Source organism: Lactuca virosa, chromosome 2 (assembly GCF_052849685.1).
Source record: "Lactuca virosa cultivar CGN04683 chromosome 2, Lactuca_virosa_CGN04683_v6, whole genome shotgun sequence".
Classification (NCBI taxonomy): domain Eukaryota; kingdom Viridiplantae; phylum Streptophyta; class Magnoliopsida; order Asterales; family Asteraceae; genus Lactuca; species Lactuca virosa.
In genome coordinates, this window is record NC_136427.1 from 135594959 (window position 1) to 135615720 (window position 20762).

Genomic DNA, 20762 nt, shown 5'->3' on the forward strand with positions numbered 1-20762 from the left:
GCCATATAGGATTAGTATTATTCTTGTGTTTCACTTTGCATGTTTTGACTTCCCGAATAACTAGGTTATTCAAACCGTCCACAGTCGATCATACTTTGGAAGTAGGTATTGAGGCAAGACTGTCATGAATGAGTCTGTAGTTTGTCTAGGTGGCCTAGACATAGCTGCAATGTTCATGAGTGCTCCTGGAATAAGATTCGAGTATTGGATTAAACTCACGCTCATTTGACTCACTTCATGGATTTTATCACGAGTGATCATGAGACGATAATATCTTATATTCTTCAAACGGAGACGTGCGAGTTGTAGTTGCGAGTTGGTTGCACATTGACATATGTAAACGCACCAGTAACTTGGATGTTATAAAACATATCGTTGTGTGTAATTTGATGAGTGAGTACAAGAGAGCATTTGGGTCGAAGTTTATCCGTTCCTTTTACCCCATGTGGATAAAAGCGATATCTGTGGGCCCCTCGATGATTTAGTGATGACAAACGTAAGTGCTCGGCCGGCCCTGGACTGATTTGATTTGTTCAATTATTCAGTCGTCATAAATTGGAAATCGGGAAACAACAGATGGACAGCAAGATTGATTATAATCCATGTCTCAGTCCATATGATATCTAGAATGGAGGAATATATTATCCCTTATCTAATGGACATGTCATTAACTAGGTCAGAGTTCAACAGCGGCTTTTAAGAGCTACGATTGCTAGTCAGGTTTTGGAGCCATACATGCAATAATAGTTTTAGACTTATCCAAGTGGGAGACTAGGATTAGATGTCTAAGCCCATAACTATTATTGGTATGTACTTGACCCGAGAGTAGAATGGTCCATTTGGGTTGCATATCATCAGGACAATTTGTTAGGATGGACTTTTGAGAGAAAGTTATATATGAATTATTAATATATTATAAGTTCTAATATATTAATATGAAATCATATGTTTTAATTAGTATTGATCAAGAATTAATTTGGAATTAATTTAGTGATCAAAAGAGACTAATTAAATCTATGGGGACTAATTATGGTAATTAGTTATATTTATATGTGTTGGGCTTATGATCCATGTTGGACCAAGTTTATGTATGGATACATAAAGAGTTGGGCCACATGAACCATGGATCATAGAACCCATGGGTATGGATTTGGGTTATACCCAAGACCCTTGAAATACCACACATATAAATACATGCATCATGACCTAAAAACTACCACTTGTAGTTACATGAAGTTCTTGCAGTTCTTGGAGGTTTTTGGGTGCATGGAATTCTCTCTCAAGTTCCACCTTTGTTCATGATGTGTTGTGACTTCATTTGAGGCTTACACACTATTAGGGCTAAGCTCTTAAGGCCAAATACATCAAGACTTCAAGCTACATAAAAGGTATTTTACCCTAACTAGTATTTCATATGGTTTATGTCAAATGTATGCTAGTTATAGGTTTAATGCCTTGGAAACCATTTGCATGTATAATTAGTGAAAACATAGATCCAATGTATTTAGGGTTGTATGTGCACCATAGGATGTTGTAGTATACTAAAACCCAACAGTTGCTTGTCACAAGTTTAGATGTTTCAAATGTGGAGAAAGAGGGCATGTACATAGGGATCGTAAGAAGAATAATATATGTTTCCATTGTCACAAGCAAGGTCGTTTCAAGTCTCGTTGTCCTGATTTGGTGGCGGAGAGAGTTCAGGTTCCAGCGCCCATCGTTCCGCAGGGAGTCAAGATCGAGCCACAGTAGATCACTGGTATGTAATTAGAATTCTAATTTTTGTAATGATTTTATTGCTATGGTACTGAATCGATGTTAGTAAGTGTATTTCAAAATATTATGTTTCCTGCTTATGATTAAGTTATATGCCATCTGCATACCTTGGATGTTAGAGTAGTCGTTCGATGATGTCTCCCTTTAGAGCAAGCTCTCAGGATGCAGTCACTGTAGCAAGCGTGATTGGAACTCGGGATGTGTTTCGCTAGTTTTCAAGAAAGGTATGGATTGGTATTGGTCAGTTAGATCCCTAGCGGTGGTGAGCGTCGGATTGCTAGCCGATCGATCATTGGATGATAAGAAGGATTGGGAATACTTTCCTCAAGCTGTGAACTGTAAGAAATTACTGGGATCGAAGTGGGGGAGAACTACCCGAGTGGTCAGAAGTAGAAGTAAGTGTGAGACTGGATTGGGTTCGCATCATTGTAGAGAAGGAAAGCACCCTAAGTCGCTATTTGAGTGGGGAGTTGGGGAAAACTTCCCGACATTGAGTGCGTGTATGCACGATTAGCTGATGACTGGTTGGGAAACCAGGCTAGAGATTTTCCCGTCAGAATGGAAGACGGTAGAGTGGTCGTCTAGATTGAGGATTGGACAAGTTGGGAGTTTAGAAAACCTTCCAACATTTGGTTTACGCCTTTCCTTGGCATTGGAAAGCAGGTTTCAAGAACTAGGTTAGAGCCCCAGTTAAGACTCAAGTGCAGTTGAGTGATAGGTCGAGTGCATGTTCGACACAATATAGAAGTGTTGTAAGTCTGCGGGTGTAGCCGTAGCATTCGCTAGCAGCCAGATAGTGTGAGAAAGTGTTGTAAGTCTGCGGGTGTAGCTGTAGCATTCGCTAGTAGCCAGATAGTGTAACAAAGTGTTGTAAGTCTGTGGGTGTAGCTGTAGCATTCACTAGCAGCCAGATAGTGTGAGAAAGTGTTGTAAGTCTACGGGTGTAGCCGTAGCATTCACTAGCAGTCAGATAGTATGAGAAAGTGTTGTAAGTCTGCGGGTGTAGCCATAGCATTCACTAGCGGCCAGATAGTGTTAGGGTGTTTTAATCTACGGGTGTAGTTGTAGCATTCACAAAGTTGTCAGATAACATTAGAGTGCGGTAAGCCTGCGATGGTTGGCATAGATTTCACTAGGTTGGCAAGTAGTATGGGAGTGATGGCAGATCACGAGGAGAGCTGTAATACCCACTGGTCTGCGTGCAGCAGCGGGAATATGGAAAACCGCGTATTGGATTTCGAGATTACCCAGAGGAATTAGATGTGGTTGAGCCAGTGATAAGACTGTAGGGACGCCACTACAGTTATGAGATCAGGGAAGCAAAGGACTGCTTAAGGTCGTTGTGATATAAGGCTACCCTTGGTCAGGTAGCCAACACTCTTAGCCTTGGATTTGGTGACGACAAGACTTGATGTATGAACTCGATCAGTTAGATCAGATGGTCGTTAGAGCCACAATGGCAAGATAATTAGTGGCAGCTATTAATGAGACAAGGATTTTGTACGGAAGTCGCGTAGGGCAACTGTGAGATTGCTCTTGGCTCAACAATCGGACAGGACGTCAGCATTCCAGATAAGCTGGAACCAGGGAGGTCCCGGTAGACCTTAGGGAAGCAGCCAGGCGACAATTCAGTGTTTCAGGCAATTCAGTGTTTCAGGCAATTCAGTGTTTCAGGCAGTTCAGTGTTTCAGACAGTTTAGTGTTTCAGGAAGTTCTGTGTTTCAGGCAGTTCAGTGTTTCAGGCAGTTCAGTGTTTCAGGCAGTTCAGTGACTCGGACAATATTAGAGTTTCATCCTGGCAGGTACAAATGGAGTAACTGATAGATTGGGAAGTGACGAGTCACACGCCGGGTGGGGTTTCAGCTTTGGAAGCATAGTAAGTGGAACTATACAGTGAATATTGGTGTGATGGCCGACACTGGGAGTGGCCGAGATTGCAGTTTCAGCAGAAGATTTATTCTTGTCAAAGATAGGAAATGGTTGTTGTTTATGGAAAGTTGTGTTGGGAAGGCCAGTGACAGCGGAAGGAAAAAGGGGTGAACCCCTTGGATGTCAAGTGTAAGTACTCGGGAAGTACTGGAAGGATTACCCGGTTGAGTAAGAGTGTTGTACTCAAATGTTATATTGAGTGGATTGTTCTCAGAATGATATTTTCAAGGATTGGATCGAGCAAGCAAGGTGTGCGACGTTTAGAAATTCCGTGAAAGGTTGCGGGGTTGTGAGTTGAAGCGGACTTCGAGGACAAAGTCTAGTTTATGTGGGGGAGAGTTGTAACACCCCAAATTCAGAAGACCTAGAAAGGAAAGAAAAAACCCAAGTCAAGAGGTCTACTCGTCGAGTCCAGTGAGGAACTCGGCGAGTCAATAGACTGACTCAGCGGGTCTGGCCTGGGTTTGGAAACCCTAATTTCGGGACTTGGTGCCATATTTAAGCATCATATTCTCATTCCCTCAGCCTTATCTTCAGCCCCCAGACCCCAAACCCTAACCCACGAAACCCTAATGCATCTTGTGAGTGTTTGAGCCACCTTTGGGTGATTTGTGTGCTCTTGAAGAGGAAGAAGAAGAAGAGGAAAGTTGGAGGTTCCAGAAGGAGGAAGTAGATCCAGAAGATACACTCCATTAGCTGCATTTCTTGGTAATCAAGTCTTCATCTTGGCTTTTGATTTATTAGATCTCTTTATAATCCCTTTTTGAAAGTTTTTGGTCCATGAATGGTTGTCTTTTGGTTTGTGGGACTCGACGAGTTGACGAGTCAACTCGGAGAGTTGAAGTCAACTCGGAGCGTTGACATTGACTATTGACTTTGACCAAGTTTGACCTAGTTTGACTTTTGAGGGTATTGTGGTCTAAGTGTTGTTTTTCTATTGATAGTTCGGGGAGCCAAAGGATTAGCAGTCAGGAGTTGTCGGTTAGCAGTCAGAAGTGCTTCAGCCAGTCTACAGCAGTGCGAGGTGAGTTTTCCTTCAGTAGGAACGGGTCTAAGACACCAATGCCGGCCCGTTTAAGTAGTTATAGTATGACGGGGTTTGCCCAATGCAGTTTATATGATTTCGGACTTCGGTCTGATGCCGGGGCGGTCCCGAGGAGTAGTTATGTATGCTTGATGTCTTTGTGATTCATGCATGCTATGTGTTATGTGTTCCGGGGCAAGCCGGATGTATGTTAGTTTATATGCTATGTGTTATGTGTTCCGGGGCAATCCCGATGTATGTTAGTTTACATGCTATGTGTTATGTGTTCCGGAGCAAGCCCAATGTCGGGGCAAGCCGGATGTATGTTAGTTTATATGATATGTGTTATGTGTTCCAGGGCAAGCCCGATGTGTGTTAGTTTATATGCTATGTGTTATGTGTTCTGGGGCAAGCCCGATGTATGTTAGTTTATATATACTATGTGTTATGTGTTCCGGGGCAAGCCCGATGTATGCTAGTTTATATGTTATATGTTATATGTTCCGGGCTTCAGTCCGATGCCGGGGTAAGCCCGATGTAGGTTACATGATTATGTTATGTATTATGATATATGTTATGATGGGTATGTGTCGGGGTAAGCCTGATGCCGGGGTAAGCCCGATGTCGGGCAGGAGTCCGATGTCGGGTAAGCCGATGTCGGGTTCGTCCCGATGCAGTTGGGAGTAGTCCTAAAGTTATGATCTTGTTATATGTTATGTGTATGGTATGTGGTAGTTTGGGGGAGCTCACTAAGCTTCATGCTTACAATTTCAGTTTTGGTTTCAGGTACTTCCGCTAGCAAAGGGAAGTGCTCGGGATGATCGCATGACACACACCACAACTTTCTTAGCCTGGGAGTTCACTCTGATATTTTATATGAGATTTTGATATGTTGACAGATTCTATGAGATTTTGAGATACATGGTTTATGATTTTACACTATGATAATGTATCTATGGTTTTAATAATGATTTAAAAATGAAATTTTTAGACTGTATTTTTGGGATGTTTCATTTGTAGTGTGAAAATATATATATAAGTATTGGTATTTATATGTGAATGGGGTTTGGTGTAAATTTTAAAATTTAATTTTTTTTCATAACATTTAATTCCAACGTTCCTTTCAAACAGTCAAATATGCTCCACCACTGAGATTTCCGTAGTCCCGTGAAGGGAGCCAAACCACAAGACACCTACGCCCCTTTTGGGACGGTGTTCACGCGTAGGAATGGAGTCGAGGTCGGATTTCACGTGTAAGGATATTATATACGCATATCGTATAGCTTAAAATATAGGCGATTCAATGTATTACTTATAATTTAATGTGACTACCACCTCAACATAAATATTACTATCAAAGTTAAAAGATTATTCAGAACTCTTTTTATGGTTTTATAAAATTTTCAATTAATATTAATACCGATAATATGCAATATTTGTCTTATTTTGAACATATGGATGACATCTTTTTAATGTATGACTAGGTTACAACCCGTGGAAACCACAGGTAAAAATGAAAAGCATTATTGATAACATGGATTGTTTACAAATCTATTTAAAGGTCACCACATCAATCCCTTTATAATCGGCAATTCAAAATCAAACTGAAATAAATGCTTTATGATGAAAGGGCATACAAACCGGAAATTAAAATGAGTTAAGGGTATGAAAGTAAATTTATATTGTAGGAAAGAACCATGTACAAATGGTTTCTTTTATTAAGATAGAAGATTTATTTTATATTTTGTTATGAACTTTTATTAATTTAATAAATATATTAAAATACCATAAGGTAAAAAAAAATAAAAAATAAAAATAAATAAGAAGTTAAAAAAATAAAGAAGAACCATGTAAAATTGGTATTAAATGAGGGGGCATTAATGCAAATATTTCTTGAGTTGAGCCTCCTAGGAGGGGTCCTGTTCACTTGGGTTGAGTGATGAATGGTAAAGCACCTGATGCTATTGAACTGTAAATTGCATTTGTGTTCATTCGTGATGAGTACTGGCCAGCATTCCACGACAGAGCATCCTAGGAGGCGGTCCTGTTCACTTGCGTTGAGTGATGAATGGTAAAGCACCTGATGCTAGTGAACTGTTGTAATGCGCTTCTAAGCAAACTCGGTTCTCTATATATTCAAACAAAAGCTGCTATAACTATAATCATACTTAATCACCAATAAAAAATAATGTCTTTTTCAGAGGTAGACCTAGAAAAATTTCGAATCCCACTAGTGGAGATTACTCGGGCCACAAAAAACTTCAGTTCAGAAACTCTGATCGGAGATGGTGGATTTGGTCTGGTCTACAGAGGACAACTCTCTAACCGCTGGAGAAACCAGCTAGTAGCCATCAAACGCCTTGATCCTAAAGGTTATCAAGGAACCAACGAGTTCCTTAATGAAATCAAGTTGGTTTCAAGTTTCAACCATCCAAACATCATCCCTTTTGTTGGCTACTGTGATGATGCAAATGAGAAAATTATAGTTTGCAAGTATGCTACTAACAGAAGCCTTGAGTATCACCTCAAAGACCCAGATAGGAGGCGTCGCTTAACATGGGAACAACGCCTGAAGATTTGCTTGGGGGCAGCAAGAGGAATAGAGTACCTACACTCTGGTGTTGGGGAGCACAAGAGAGTAATTCATAGAGATGTGAAGAGTGCAAATATTTTGCTTGATGATAATATGGAAGCAAAAATATGTGATTTTGGTTTGTCAAGATTAAGTCCAAGAAATCAGCAAGATACCCTTGTCCGTACAAGGCCTTCTGGTACTAGGTTTTATATCGATCCGAGTTACATGGAAAGAGGTAGGCTCTCTAAAGAGTCCGACATATACTCATTTGGAGTGGTAATGTTTGAAGTGTCGAGTGGGATGATGGCTTATAATGAAAGGCCTTTAGAAGATACCAACGAGCTGTTTCTGATCGACATAGTACGAAGCTACTATGACGATCATGGACTCGTTGACGGACTAAACAGGTTAAAAGATCCCACTATCAAACATCGGACTGATATGAGGTCTTTTCATAAATTTAACGAAATTGCACATGAGTGCATTAACTTGGACATAAAGAAACGCCCTACGATGGATAGGATTATCAAGGCGATTGAGGAAGCGTTGAATGTCCAAGTAAGTCTTTTGTTTGATATTTTTAAGGAAACATATTTGCATATAATATATGATAAATTATTCCATGCATATTTTAATCTTGACTATAATCTTTTTTTAATCACAATACAATATTCAACCAAAACATCTTATCTTATCTCCATAAACACATTCTGGAAACAGATTTTCAGATAAATTTAATTTCCAATTTGTTTATGAACATCTGAGAGAGGCTCCAGCCTGGATCCATGAATAAGAAAGAACCCAAAAAGTTTGTCATGGATTAGGCAATGTAAAGATATCGGAAAGCACCAGTCGTTGACTTGTTACGAGGGCACTACGATCTCTTGGAGCAATATTTGATTAAATCAATGTTGGGGATCGATTAATTATGATCACATCCAATGTGCATGTTGTGGCATTCTAATGCAGCCGTAACATTTTTTTTTACCTTAAAAAACAGTATATATGTAATGATAAAAATGACAAAAATTTGCTTTTCCAAAAAAGTTTGTATAATTTGTATTTATGTTAAATGTATATTAAAAAAAGTAAAATAAAAATCTAAATAAAAAAATAAAAAACTGATAGTTTAAAATAAAATAGAAAAACTAAAAAAAATGGATATTTAAACTAGAAAAAATAAACAAAACTTAAAAATATAAGAAAAATGGAAAAAAAAATAGTTTATGAAATATTTTTCAAACTATACTAAATTGGTAAATATTTTTCTCAATAACTTTACCGCGAAAAACTTAACAAAAAAAATACTATATTTACCTTTTTCCGTGAAAACGACGAGGATAGCTAGGCGATTTTGTATCAGGTATTGCCCTCCCTTTTTGAGTTTGAGGGTTCAAGTCTCGTCGTAGACATAGATCGATTTAAAGTGTAGTTTTGAAGTAGTTAGATTTGCCGTTTAAAAAAAAAAAAAAAAAAAAAAAACAACAACTCTGACTACACGATTTTGTAAATTCTAAAACATTCATCGTAATAGCATTTTTTTCATTTACCATTATAGCTTATTAAATATTGTTAATCAATATAAAGCAAATCACATTACCCAACATATTATAAAAGGAGGTTATGCCCCCTTATTTGTAATAAAACACACATACACACATGATGAACTAAGCAACAAGCATCTCGAGATACTATTACTAACTTCACTTAAAGATGTGTGTAGATGTCTGGCATATCCGAAGGAATCAACTCAGTGGAATATTACGACGACTTTTGGGAGCCACTTCTGCCACATGATTACCAAGAAATCATTGCGAGGGCGGTTCCACCGCTGGATTTTGGCTCTAAAAAGCAACTTTACTTCTGCTTATCGGACTCACCTATTTTCCTCGATGATGGCTACCTGGTAAATCGATCATCCTTGTGATACCCTCTTTCCTTCTTCCTTTTTAAATATGTATATATAACCTCTTCCATCTTTGTGAGTGATTGTTGTAATAAAGAAGACTTCTCAAAAGTCTAACTCATTGACCATTGGGAATTTTTAAACCTAATGATACCATGCAATATAAGGAGAGTGTTTTTTTTATATAATTGTTAAAAAACACTTCTACTAACTAAGATTTGGTCTCACATATTCCCAATATAAGCAGAGCTTCCAGCTAGATATGGAGAGTGGGAACAAGTGTTATATGTTGGGCGCAAAGCAACTATCAATTGAATGGCAAGATAACCCTAACTACTGGGAATGGGGACATACACTTAAATCAAGGTCTCTCTTGTCCTTTTAGTGTTATGTTCTATATAATAACAAACATACAATACATGTTATAATGTTACAAGTTATAATGTGTTTGATATGCATTGCACCCTTATCCAAAATAGCTTTAACAAGTTACACATGGTCCAATCGCCTCTATATATATGTTGGAGTATAATCTAGAAGAACATATGCTTTCATTTGTGTAGGTTTCCACAGGTTTGTATACTTAAAGATGTATGCTGGCTTGCCATCCATGGAAAAATAGCAGCTGTGATGTTGTCAGGATACACTACATATGTAGCGTACCTTGTCTTTCGAACTACTAGCAATTCCCGAGGACTTTCTGTGCCTGCTAAAACAATGGTGAATTTTTGTGGGTTAAAAATGGAGACTGAAAATGTGTATCTTCAAAGACCAGAGGCTAGTGAAATATGGCAAGAAAATGATAGGTTTCCTCATAGGAGAAAGGATGGGTGGATGGAGATCAAGTTGGGAGAATTTATTAATTACAATAATGGAGATGTTGGTGAGGTTGAGATGGCTTTTGACGAGGTTAAGCATTTAAATTGGAAGCGTGGTCTTATCGTGGAGGGCATTGAGCTTCGGCCTAAATCTACATCTACTGATCAACATTCGCCATTTGTAAATCACACATACACACACAATCAGAGGGAGAGCGAGATAATCAACGAAGTAGCCAGTCGAGCGGAATTGCGAGAACCTCATCAACCATTGGAATTGCAAGAACGTCGTCAACGAGGCGTACTTCCGCTAACTTTTCTACAGAAAATATTCTGGAAATGTACGAAAACAAACAAAATAAGAAATTGATAAGACTTGTGTTTAACACAATGTCCTTAACACAAATTCGTCCGCAATCGGACGTTTGTTTCCCATGATACAACAGTTGGAAGCAGTTTTTCTAAACCAGCCAACCTAGCAAAGCCCACATTATACCTTCAACGAAGTAAGAAAACTAAAAAAAAAGTAGAAGATGTAAGTTTTCTTTAACATTTGTCTCTCTCAATCTATCACATAGAGTGTAATATGTATACTAAGACAAATCTATAACCAACATGTTGTCATAAATTATGTAACACAAAAAAGTGATGACAATATGTGATGAATATTATGTTTTATGCAAGTTTTCTAACGAGAAATGTAAAAAAATCACTTATAAAAAAGGAATATTTGCTTAAAAGCCCCTAAACTTTTTTGGTCGACCGGTAACATTTTGTAGCCATATGATGCACACTCGTATACAAGTTTAGTGAACCCAACCTAATTTGGTTTGCATTTGCACCCCTCTGTGCGCATGAGAGAGAACTGATTCGATATGTCTTACACGCCTTGAAATCCTTTCTAATTATAAACTTGTTTCCTTTTCCTTCTCCTCCCTATGTTGCATGGCGAAAAACTTCTTTAACCTCTTTTCACAATTCACCCAACAACCTCATTTTAATGATTAATTTATCATTCATTCTAAGTCCCTTTTGGATGTTTGATATACCAAAATGGAGGTATCACAGAGGAAACAAAAATATATAATTGCTTAATAATTTTAATAATGTGTAGGGTTTGGAGTTCGTGTTCAAAAATAGAAATAAACCATTTTTCAAAGTAGTTAAACCAACTTTAAGAACAATCTCCTACATGAATGAAAATTGATTAGACATTTTCAAAGTACCTAGATAAAATCCAGTTGAACCATGTATAAGATATTTTGAAGTCCTTGAAATGTTTTGTCTTTTATATAATTAATCAATATGACTCTCACATGATTATCCATGATCTAGTAAAGTTGTCCATGATCTAGTAAAGTTGTCATTGATGTGTTTGTTATAATGATGGACACTTGTCTGATTCTACAAAAGCTCGTAGGAATTAAGCCCCCTTTAATTCTTTTTAAAAAGATCTCACTTCTCTCTCACATAAGCGATTATAACAAATCATTAAAAGTCAACTCTTCATATTCCACCCATTTCTTTGACTTCTGGTGCTTTGTATAGTTGTGTTTTTTTTTTCTAAAGAATGAGTTGCAACTCTTTGTTGGCTTGTTCATCGTCTTGTTCGTTTCATTCGGGAGGAGAATATTGGAATTGGGTTTTTGGAACACTTTGAGAATATTGCATAAATGGATTATCACCCGTATTTTCCCCTAAAAAACTAAATACATTGTAAGATTGTTGCATTGGGTAATAATGTAGATAGTTTTGGTTTTGTTGCTAGTTTTGGTATTAAAAAAGAATATTTAGACTTGAACCGTCTTGTATAGAGTTTCGTCTTTTGCTACAACCGGCTTGTTTAGCTTTGACTCAAAAATTCATTGAAACCGTCTTGTATGGATTTATGTCTTTGGTTACAACCGGCTTGTTTAGCTTTGACTCAAAAATTCATTGAATTGAGTGATAGAATGAATTGCAATGACTAACATATTTATATATAAAAGGTTACGTAGAAAACAAAAAATAAAAAATAAAAAAAGTCAGGGGTCGCATGCATGCAAATAGAGAAACACATGACACACAGGAGACAAAATTAACACTGGCTCTAAAAGTTGCTCACATGCATTATTATCCCCCACCTGCTTGCTTGACGGGAACCTAACCAAAAAAATGTTCAACCCGCGCCTCGACTCTGTTCTCCAAGAGGTTTCTAGTTTCATTTGATTCTTTCATAGTTAACCCACATGCTGTTTTACTGTTTAAAAATTACATCATACGCAGGGTTGTGAATATACTTCCTCCGTCTCAAAATTATTGTCCACGGAGAAAAAACACACAGATTAAAAAAATATTAATTACCACTAACTTTATTAAATGAAATGACAATTATACACTTTTGTTTCATTTAATGTCATGGTAGTTGCATTTAATTTGATGGTAGTTTAACTAATAATGGGGGGTATTTTGGTAAAAATGATATTTATTTTTAGAAGTGGACTATTATTTTAGGACAAACCAAAAAGGAAACATGGACTATTAATATAGGACGCAGAGAGTAATAAATAAGCACAAAAACGCAATATTACGTCCAGTTAATTTCCACGTAATTAAAATATAAATTTAAATTAGTATTTAATTAAATTAGCAAAAAGTAGTATGTATAGGTAAAACTATTAAATTAAAAAGAGTAAATTACATAAATGGTCCCTATGGTTTGTGGTAATTTGAACGTTTGGTCATTAACTTATTTTTTTAACTCGGAAAATCATACTGTTTGTTTTTGTTATACGATTGGTCCCTACTGTTTGTTTTTATTACGCGTTTCGTCTCTGTCTTACCTAAAAAGACTATTATTTAAATAGAAAAAAATGATGTGGTAGGTAAGGTAAATTGAGAGGGTGGTGTTGGGGGTGTGTTTATTTAAATAAATTAAAAAATCAAGGGCAAAATAGTTTTTTTAGAGAACACATAGACCAAGCGCGTAACAAAAAACAAACAGTAGGGACCTTTTGTGTTAAAAAAATAAGTTAGAGACCAAACACCTTAATTACCTTAAACTATATGGACCATTCATGTAATTTACTCAATTAAAAATAAAAACAAACATTCTTTCATTTGATAGAATATAGACAATTTGATGTATTAATTATAACTTAACGTAACTACGACTCTCAACATGAAGACTGCTATGAAATTTTATGAGATTTTTAAAATCTTTTTAATTTTTTATAAAATTTTCAATTAATATTAATACCAATAATATTCAGTATTTGTCTCATAATCTCATTGCAAACAATCAACGTCATCTTTGTAATGTATGATTTATTTTATATTATGTTATGTATTTAAATTAATTTAATCAAATGCTACTGTTCTTAAGGTCATCTCCAATGATCATTCAATGGAGAGTTGAATGGGTAAAAAAAGCTTATGTGGCAGTTGAATGAATATACAAAGCATTGTGGAGTGGGTTGATTGAATTTTTGTTTTTATAAAAACTTATTAATCGACTTTTTTTTTTTTCTCAATTTATTATAAAAACTTATTTTTTCTTTCTTTTTTTCTCATTTTATTATAAAAACTTATTTTTTCTTTTTTTTCTTTTTATTTATTTTTTTGTTTTTCTTTCTCAATTTATATAGAAAGTAATATTTAATTTTTTTTTCTCATTTAATTTTTTTTTTGCAATATAACTTTTAATTTCTAAATTGTAATCTTTAATTAATATTTAGTAATTGTAACTTTGAATTTCTAATTAATGTAATATTCTAGTTTTATTTATTAATATTATTTATAAAAAATAATTAAAATGATGATGTGAAAATCCATTGAACTCTTAAGACTTTAATGGAGTGTAGAGTTTAATGAGTTAAATGGTATAGTTAGTGGAATGCTGATGTGACAATCCATTGAACTCTTAAAAGTTCAATGCATTGGAGATGGCCTAAGCGAGATGTAATTTTAATATGTATATTAATATATTAAAAATACCTTAAGGTATGGCTCTGGTGTTTATGGCGCTTGAGGAATGACATCTGCTTCCTAAACAAGACTAAGACAATGCATGCCCTAGCTTTAGATGTTTTCTGTATCTCATCTCTGTGGTTTAAAGGTAGATGTTCGAATTATTTCGTTGATCATAATTCAGATTATCAGATATTTGGATGTATCCCATGTACCTATTAGTCCCCTGGACTTCTTTCACAATATCCTGAAAATGATTCTGGTCCTATTAACGCCACAGTTTCACTCGCCATGAAGTGCAAAGTTGTTGCATCAAAAGCAAATAAGGTTAGAACTTTAAAACTAAATATTTAAAACAAACGAAAATTGGCCTTCTCAGGCCTTTTCCCAGTTCCTCACTGGGCTCGTTTTGCAATATATTCCTGTGCTGTTCAAAAAAAAAATAGAAGTTGAGAAAATAAAGGAGAACTATGTAAAATTGATATTAAATGAGTGGTCACCATTCCACGTCAGAGCATCCTAGCAGGGGTCCTGTTCACTTGGGTTGAGTGATGAATTAGCACCTCATGTTAGACCTTGTGGTATACATACCACGAAGCAAATCGTGGTGTAGCTGGCCACGAGAAAGTCTCGTGCACACCACCCCGACGTTCCGTGGTCGGGCGTAGTCGTGCTCATCCGTGCTCCCGACGACGAAATCAAACGGAGAAGATGATTGGTTGTTGGTTTATTTGGCCGTTGAACGGCTATTTTGACCGTTTGTTTTTTTTTTTGTTTTTTTTTAAACTCAATTCACTACATAAATAAACCTTCTATTTTCACCAAAACTTACACCTCATTCTAATCTTCATTCTCTAAAACCACAAAACACATATACATGGATTCCACAAAACATATTGAATTTCTAAAAGCTTTTGACTCGGATGACGACGTAGAATTCGTCGACACATTCTTCAACGTTGTGCAACACATTCACGACGAAGAAAGTTCGAATGCAGCTCGTACAAGGGCGGTCGTCAATCGTGATCGCCAAGCCGCACACGACTTATTGGTACGTGATTACTTTGCCTATAATTGTCTTTATAATGACGACTCCTTCGAACGTCGTTTCCGTTTGAATAAGGCTATATTTTTACGTATTAGTAATGCTTTAGAATCTCGTTATGATTTTTTCAAACAAAAACCCGACGCTAGAGGAAGAATGGGTTTTAGTAGTATACAAAAATGTGCGGCTGCTGTTAGGTATTTGGGATACGGTATAACATTCGATGCATCTGACGAGTACTTGAAAGTATCTAAGAGGACCGCAGTTGAATGTGTAGATTGGTTTTCTGCATGTGTTTATGAGGTTTTTCACGAAGAATATTTGCGCAAACCTACTCAACGTGATATTGAGAGATTATATTCGGCTCATGAAGAGAGGCATGGATTTCCTGGTATGCTTGGCAGTCTAGATTGTACGCATGTGGCTTGGGAAAAATGTCCAACTGCATGGCGTGGTCAGTTCACTCGAGGAGATATAGGTGAACCAACTATCATCCTAGAAGCTGTTGCATCTCAAGATTTGTGGATATGACATGCCTTTTTTGGAGTAGCGGGGTCTAACAACGATCTTAATGTTCTTGACCAGTCTCCACTTTTCAACGATATTTGGACCGGCAAAGCACCTGATATGACATTCATGGTGAACGGGCACGCGTACAAATACAGTTACTACCTTGGTGATGGGATATACCCGGATTATTCTACATTGATGAAGGCATACTCGGTTCCTCGAAGTGAAAAGGCAAAGTTTTTTACAAAAAACAGGAATCGGCGAGAAAGGATATCGAGAGGGCATTTGGAGTCCTTAAGCAGACATGACATGTAGTGAAATATGCTACACGACTCTGGGATAAAGAAAGAATTAAACGAATGGTCCTAGCATGTATTATAATGCATAATATGATTATTGAAGATGAAGGTCGAGCGATTTGCACGTATGATCCGAACGACGTTGTCGTTCCAATTGAGGAGTTAGTACCCGGAACGAATGCGTTTTTAGAGTGAGTTGTTGAAATTCATAACAGTGAAAAGTGTTTCAATCTTCGAGAAGATATCGCAGAACATTTGTACCAACATAGCATGAACGACGATTAGGTCTTTTATATGTATGTTTCTTTGTTTTTTTTAATTAATGTAATTTTTTTTTCTAAATTAACTAAGTAATGTAGTTTGAAGTTGTAATTTTATTTTTATAATTAATGAAACACTAGTTTAAAAAAATGAATGCTTTTTAATTATAAAAAATGTAATTTTATTGTATTTTTTAATTAAAAATAAATAAAAATAATGACGTGGAGTGGTGTGTTAGTGGTAGGTATCGCATGTTAGTGGTAGGGGATTGTGGTGCTGATGTGGCACCCACCACATATGTGGTATGTGGTGGGTATAACGGATGACCTTAGTGAACTGTTGTAATGCGCTTCTAAGCAAACTCAGTTCTCTCTATATATTCACACAAAATTAAGCTGCTACCACTATAAGCATACTTAATCACCAATAAAAAAACAATGTCTTCTTCACAGCTTGCTGATTGCCATTTCATTACTTCATGACCTGCGTTTCAACAATTTATTTATTTCTTTTTTCTTTTTCTTTCTACAATGAAAATCTATTCTTCTCTCTTTTCCTTCCTTTTTTAAGGTAGGTCATTCCAAAATTTTAAGATAGTTCCTAAATAATATTATTTACTAATTAGGTGGGTCATGTAACCCACCTTAACCAGATTTACATTTGTCTTTGCTAACTTGTGAGATACTCAGGACCGACTTGAAAAATACTCGAATTCGACTTGGTTTGAGTCAACTTGAGCTCGAGCTAGTTGAGTATATTATCGAGTCGAGCTTGAGTAGTTTACTCGGCTTGTGCAGCTCTTGATCTAATTCAAGCTTAGTCATATTTACACTTCATCCTTTATTTTATTCAAATTTACATAATTCAAGCCGAGTCGAGTCTAGCTCATGAGCTTAATCCTATTACCATTAATATTTTTATGTATTTTTATTTTTTAATAACTAATCAAGTCGAGTCGATCTGAGTTCGAAAATGCCAATTACTTTATCGGGCTCTAACCCGAGTTTGAAGTTACGGCTCCAGTTGAGCTCGAGTTAGCAGCAGTGGTCGAGCATGGTTCATCAAGTGAATCAGTAGATGCCCGTGGTTTTTACTCGAGTCGGGTTTTGAGTTTGACAGTCTTCGACTTGACTCTGCTCAATTAAACCCCTAAATACTACTATCAAATTTAAAGAAATAATTTATTTTTTATTTTTACATTTTATAAAATGTTCAATTAATATTGATACCAATAACATACAATATTGGTCTATTTTGAACGACAGAGGACATCTTTTAATAATATGATTTATTTTATATTCTTTTTAATATAATTTTATTGATTTAATCAAATATATTAAAAACACAACACGACAAGGTAAAAATCAAATATTAAAAAAGAAAAGGAAAGGAGATTGATGTAAAATTAATTGAACCGTTGTTCAGTGGTGATAAGTGGCCACCATTCCACATCAAAGCATCCTAGAAAATGGGTCCCTGTTCACTCGGGTCGCTTGATGAATAATCATCACTAAATGCTAGTGAGATGTTATAACCCGAGTCTTTACAAGGCCTTCTGGTACAAGGTATTACACGGATCCGAGTTAATTCGAAAGAGATCCTGTTAAAAGAGGTCATATTAATATTAATTCTTTTGATAAATTTAATAAAATTGCACATGCCTCCATTAACCTGGACTTTAATAATGCATATAATATACGAGAAATTATATTCCATATTTTTTGACTATATATGCTTCTAATCTTTTTTTATAACAGTACATTCTCGAAACCAAAATATTTCATCTTTTCTCCATAAACACATTTTGGCAACAGATTTCCAGGTAAATTCCACGTGATGTTGTTGACAAGGATAGCTACGCGATTATTTCAATTTTAAACATTCATAGGAATCAGTATTTTTTATCATTTTCCACTACAGCTTATTGTATATCTTTAATTTGTATAAAGCATATCACATTACCCACCATATTATCAAAGGTTCACTACTAGAAAATCTCATACCTACAGCACAAACAGTAGGTATTCCGTCACATACCGACGGATTTTCCGTAGGTATTCCGTCACTAAAATGATTTTTCATTTTAAAAAAAAATCAAGTTATTTTGCTGGTAATGCAGAAAAAACTGACTAAATAAAACTGATAATAATATTCATATTCAATGTATTTCATAGAAGTAGCTTAAATACAAACCAATACAACTCATACAAATACAATGCATTTCAATTGTCTTATCCTACTTTGTAGGATATATTCATTGTACTTAATTTACTTCAAAAATTAGAAAAACTAATGTTCATAACTTCATTTACATGATAAAATCTATAAGTGAGTTTAGTATTTTTATAGATTTTATCATGTAAATGAAGTTATGAACATTAGTTACAAAAATTAGCCAGAAGTGGTGATGGCGAGGTCTTCCCTTGTCCAATACCTAAATGAAATTCAAAGAAACATATAAGCATCGTAAGAATAACATTCAAAAACACCAGGAGGAACATGCTTATCAAATTATTAAAAGTAATAATAATAATAATAATAATAATAATAATAAATTCATTTTATAGCATCTACAGAAGATGCTTAATCTAATACAGGTTCTACTTTCACATTTTCCCATTATAGTGTACATATGGATCTGGATTCCAGGTCTCATTTAACATAATGCATATGGACACCAAAATGCTTTCAAGCTTCTCCATGCCATCAACTATGGTTGTCCTGTTAGCATCTATCATCAGAAGTAGTTTGTCCCACAAATAAGGCATGAATTTGCCTTAAAAAACATGAATTTGACTAAGTTAAAAGCAATATGATAAAAATTCAAAACCTCCAAAACCCAGATCTACTCTACAAACAATCAAATTATCAAAGTTCCAAAAAATGTACTCCACAAAGATGAGCTGATCGTTAACAGCAACAAGATCAACACAGTCTCTCTGTAAAGCAATTCTAACCATCAATCAAACGATTCTTCAAAACCCTGCACGTTAAATTAACTTAAACTACACCAAAACATCCCAAAAGAACCTCAATATGAATTAAGTGTATAAAAGTGTAAAGCACTAGGATATGTCGCTTGCAATAAACAACAATGTTTCTTCCACATAATTATTAAACACAAGATGCTTACCACTGACTAGCTAATAGCATGACAAAGGAGGTGGGGTTGTATATTTCAATAGAATACACAAAACAAAATCTTCACCTTACCAAGAAGACTCAATCCAATCCTAGTTACTTTGAAGGTGACTATGATGGTCCGACCACCACCTCCGCCACATAGGGCCACCGTCGGTTACCAGGTCGCCGCTGACCACACATCCAGTAACCATAGTCACTGCTTATATATCTATTCCCGCTTCTTCTTATCTTCTATATCGGTTCGAGCACAACACGCACAAATGTGAGGATTTCTGCCGGTTGCTCAGCCACCTACGCCAACAGTGGTGGGGATAGCGATTGTCGATTCCAACAACCGTAGTGGAGTTCAAATCGGATAAAGGGAGATCATAGAAATCGGTAGCAGGAAGAGATGGTGGAAAAGGGCACGGGAGTATGATGATGTCGTTCGCGGTGGTCGATTACTTTAGCGAAGAAGGTTCCGGCATGGTCGATTTCCAGGGGATGAGGGAATGAATTTCTCTACCTTAGAATTAGGGTTGGGGAAACTCAAAAGATTTCCACCTGTTCCCGAGTCGAAATTAACGAGGGAAGCCCAGAGAAAAAAAGAGAACTTGGAGAGAAAAAAGGAGTTAGGAGTTTATTTTTTTGAGTGATTTGGGAAGAAAGGAATGGAAATCACACCATTATTTACGATAATATTAGCGGAACAAGAACCCGATGTCCAAGAAGCTGCTTCTTCTCTCACCAAAATTGGAGTTATTGTTCATGTAAGTTTTTTATTTTTTATTTTTTTATTTAATAAACGATAATATTATACTGTAAAGAAAGTCATGGTGATAAAATTTGGTTATCTGTTTATAGTGATAAGGTCATTGTGGTTTATTCCAAAGGATTTTTATTCAAAGGATTTTTAGTGATTTCATACTTTTTGATGTTTGTGGTGATCTACAGGAAAAAAAATGGCCATTAACTCTTTTAGAGAGACCACATAGGGAGATAACATAAACTGTGGCGATGGTGGTTTCTCACAAACAATTTCAAGGGTAGGTGGGGTTAGGGGTTGTGTATAACAACTTAGCTAAATATATGTAGAGAGGTAGGCCCAGAAACTAGAAATAATATATTTTGGAAAGGCGATTTAATGAGGTGGTTCCTATTAAATGATGTGAATATCTAATGTTGTATGAATTGATCATTTAGTTCGGTTGTCATTCCTTTTGATGCGGTTTTATAACCGCGTTATTAAATTAAGTTGTTTTTTAGTGCGATATTTTTTGGTGCGGTTGTATAACCGCACCATTAAATCATTTTAACCGCACTATCAAATCATTTCTTTACTAGTGTGTATATGGGTGTGCGTATGTGTATATTAGCTATAATTTGGTACATATATAGTAATTTGTGTATTATATATACGAGTAATGTGTATGTATGTGTATGTATATACATTTAGATATTGCATATAAGTTGGGAAAACTATAGATAATCATGTATAATAGAGGTGTGAAAAAACCAAAGCAAAAAAACAAAACGACGTTTGGTTCCCAT

The 20762-nt window shown here is 35.9% G+C and overlaps 2 protein-coding genes and 1 pseudogene across 2 annotated transcripts; all 3 read left to right on the forward strand.

The window, feature by feature from the left end:
- The first annotated feature begins 6914 nt into the window (after window positions 1–6914).
- Window positions 6915–8033, forward strand: LOC145157789 (putative receptor-like protein kinase At5g59700 pseudogene; annotated as a pseudogene).
- Window positions 8034–8893: 860 nt separating this feature from the next.
- Window positions 8894–10487, forward strand: LOC145156525 (F-box protein PP2-B10-like). Its single transcript, XM_079075857.1, has 3 exons — window positions 8894–9207; window positions 9455–9573; window positions 9771–10487. The coding sequence occupies exons 1-3, from the start codon at window positions 9025–9027 to the stop codon at window positions 10393–10395; spliced, it is 927 nt and encodes a 308-aa protein (XP_078931983.1). The 5' UTR covers window positions 8894–9024; the 3' UTR covers window positions 10396–10487.
- A 4363-nt stretch (window positions 10488–14850) lies between these two features.
- On the forward strand, window positions 14851–15549 carry LOC145157790 (uncharacterized). The gene has a single exon (XM_079076781.1). The coding sequence runs from the start codon at window positions 14851–14853 to the stop codon at window positions 15547–15549; it is 699 nt and encodes a 232-aa protein (XP_078932907.1).
- The last annotated feature ends 5213 nt before the right edge of the window (window positions 15550–20762 follow it).

Coding starts and splice junctions, on each gene's coding strand:
- LOC145156525 (XM_079075857.1), top strand. CDS start 9,025: ATGTCTGGCATATCCGAAGGAATCAACTCAGTGGAATATTACGACGAC. Junction 9,208..9,454: donor TCCTCGATGATGGCTACCTG/GTAAATCGATCA, acceptor CAATATAAGCAG/AGCTTCCAGCTAGATATGGA. Junction 9,574..9,770: donor GGACATACACTTAAATCAAG/GTCTCTCTTGTC, acceptor TCATTTGTGTAG/GTTTCCACAGGTTTGTATAC.
- LOC145157790 (XM_079076781.1), top strand. CDS start 14,851: ATGGATTCCACAAAACATATTGAATTTCTAAAAGCTTTTGACTCGGAT.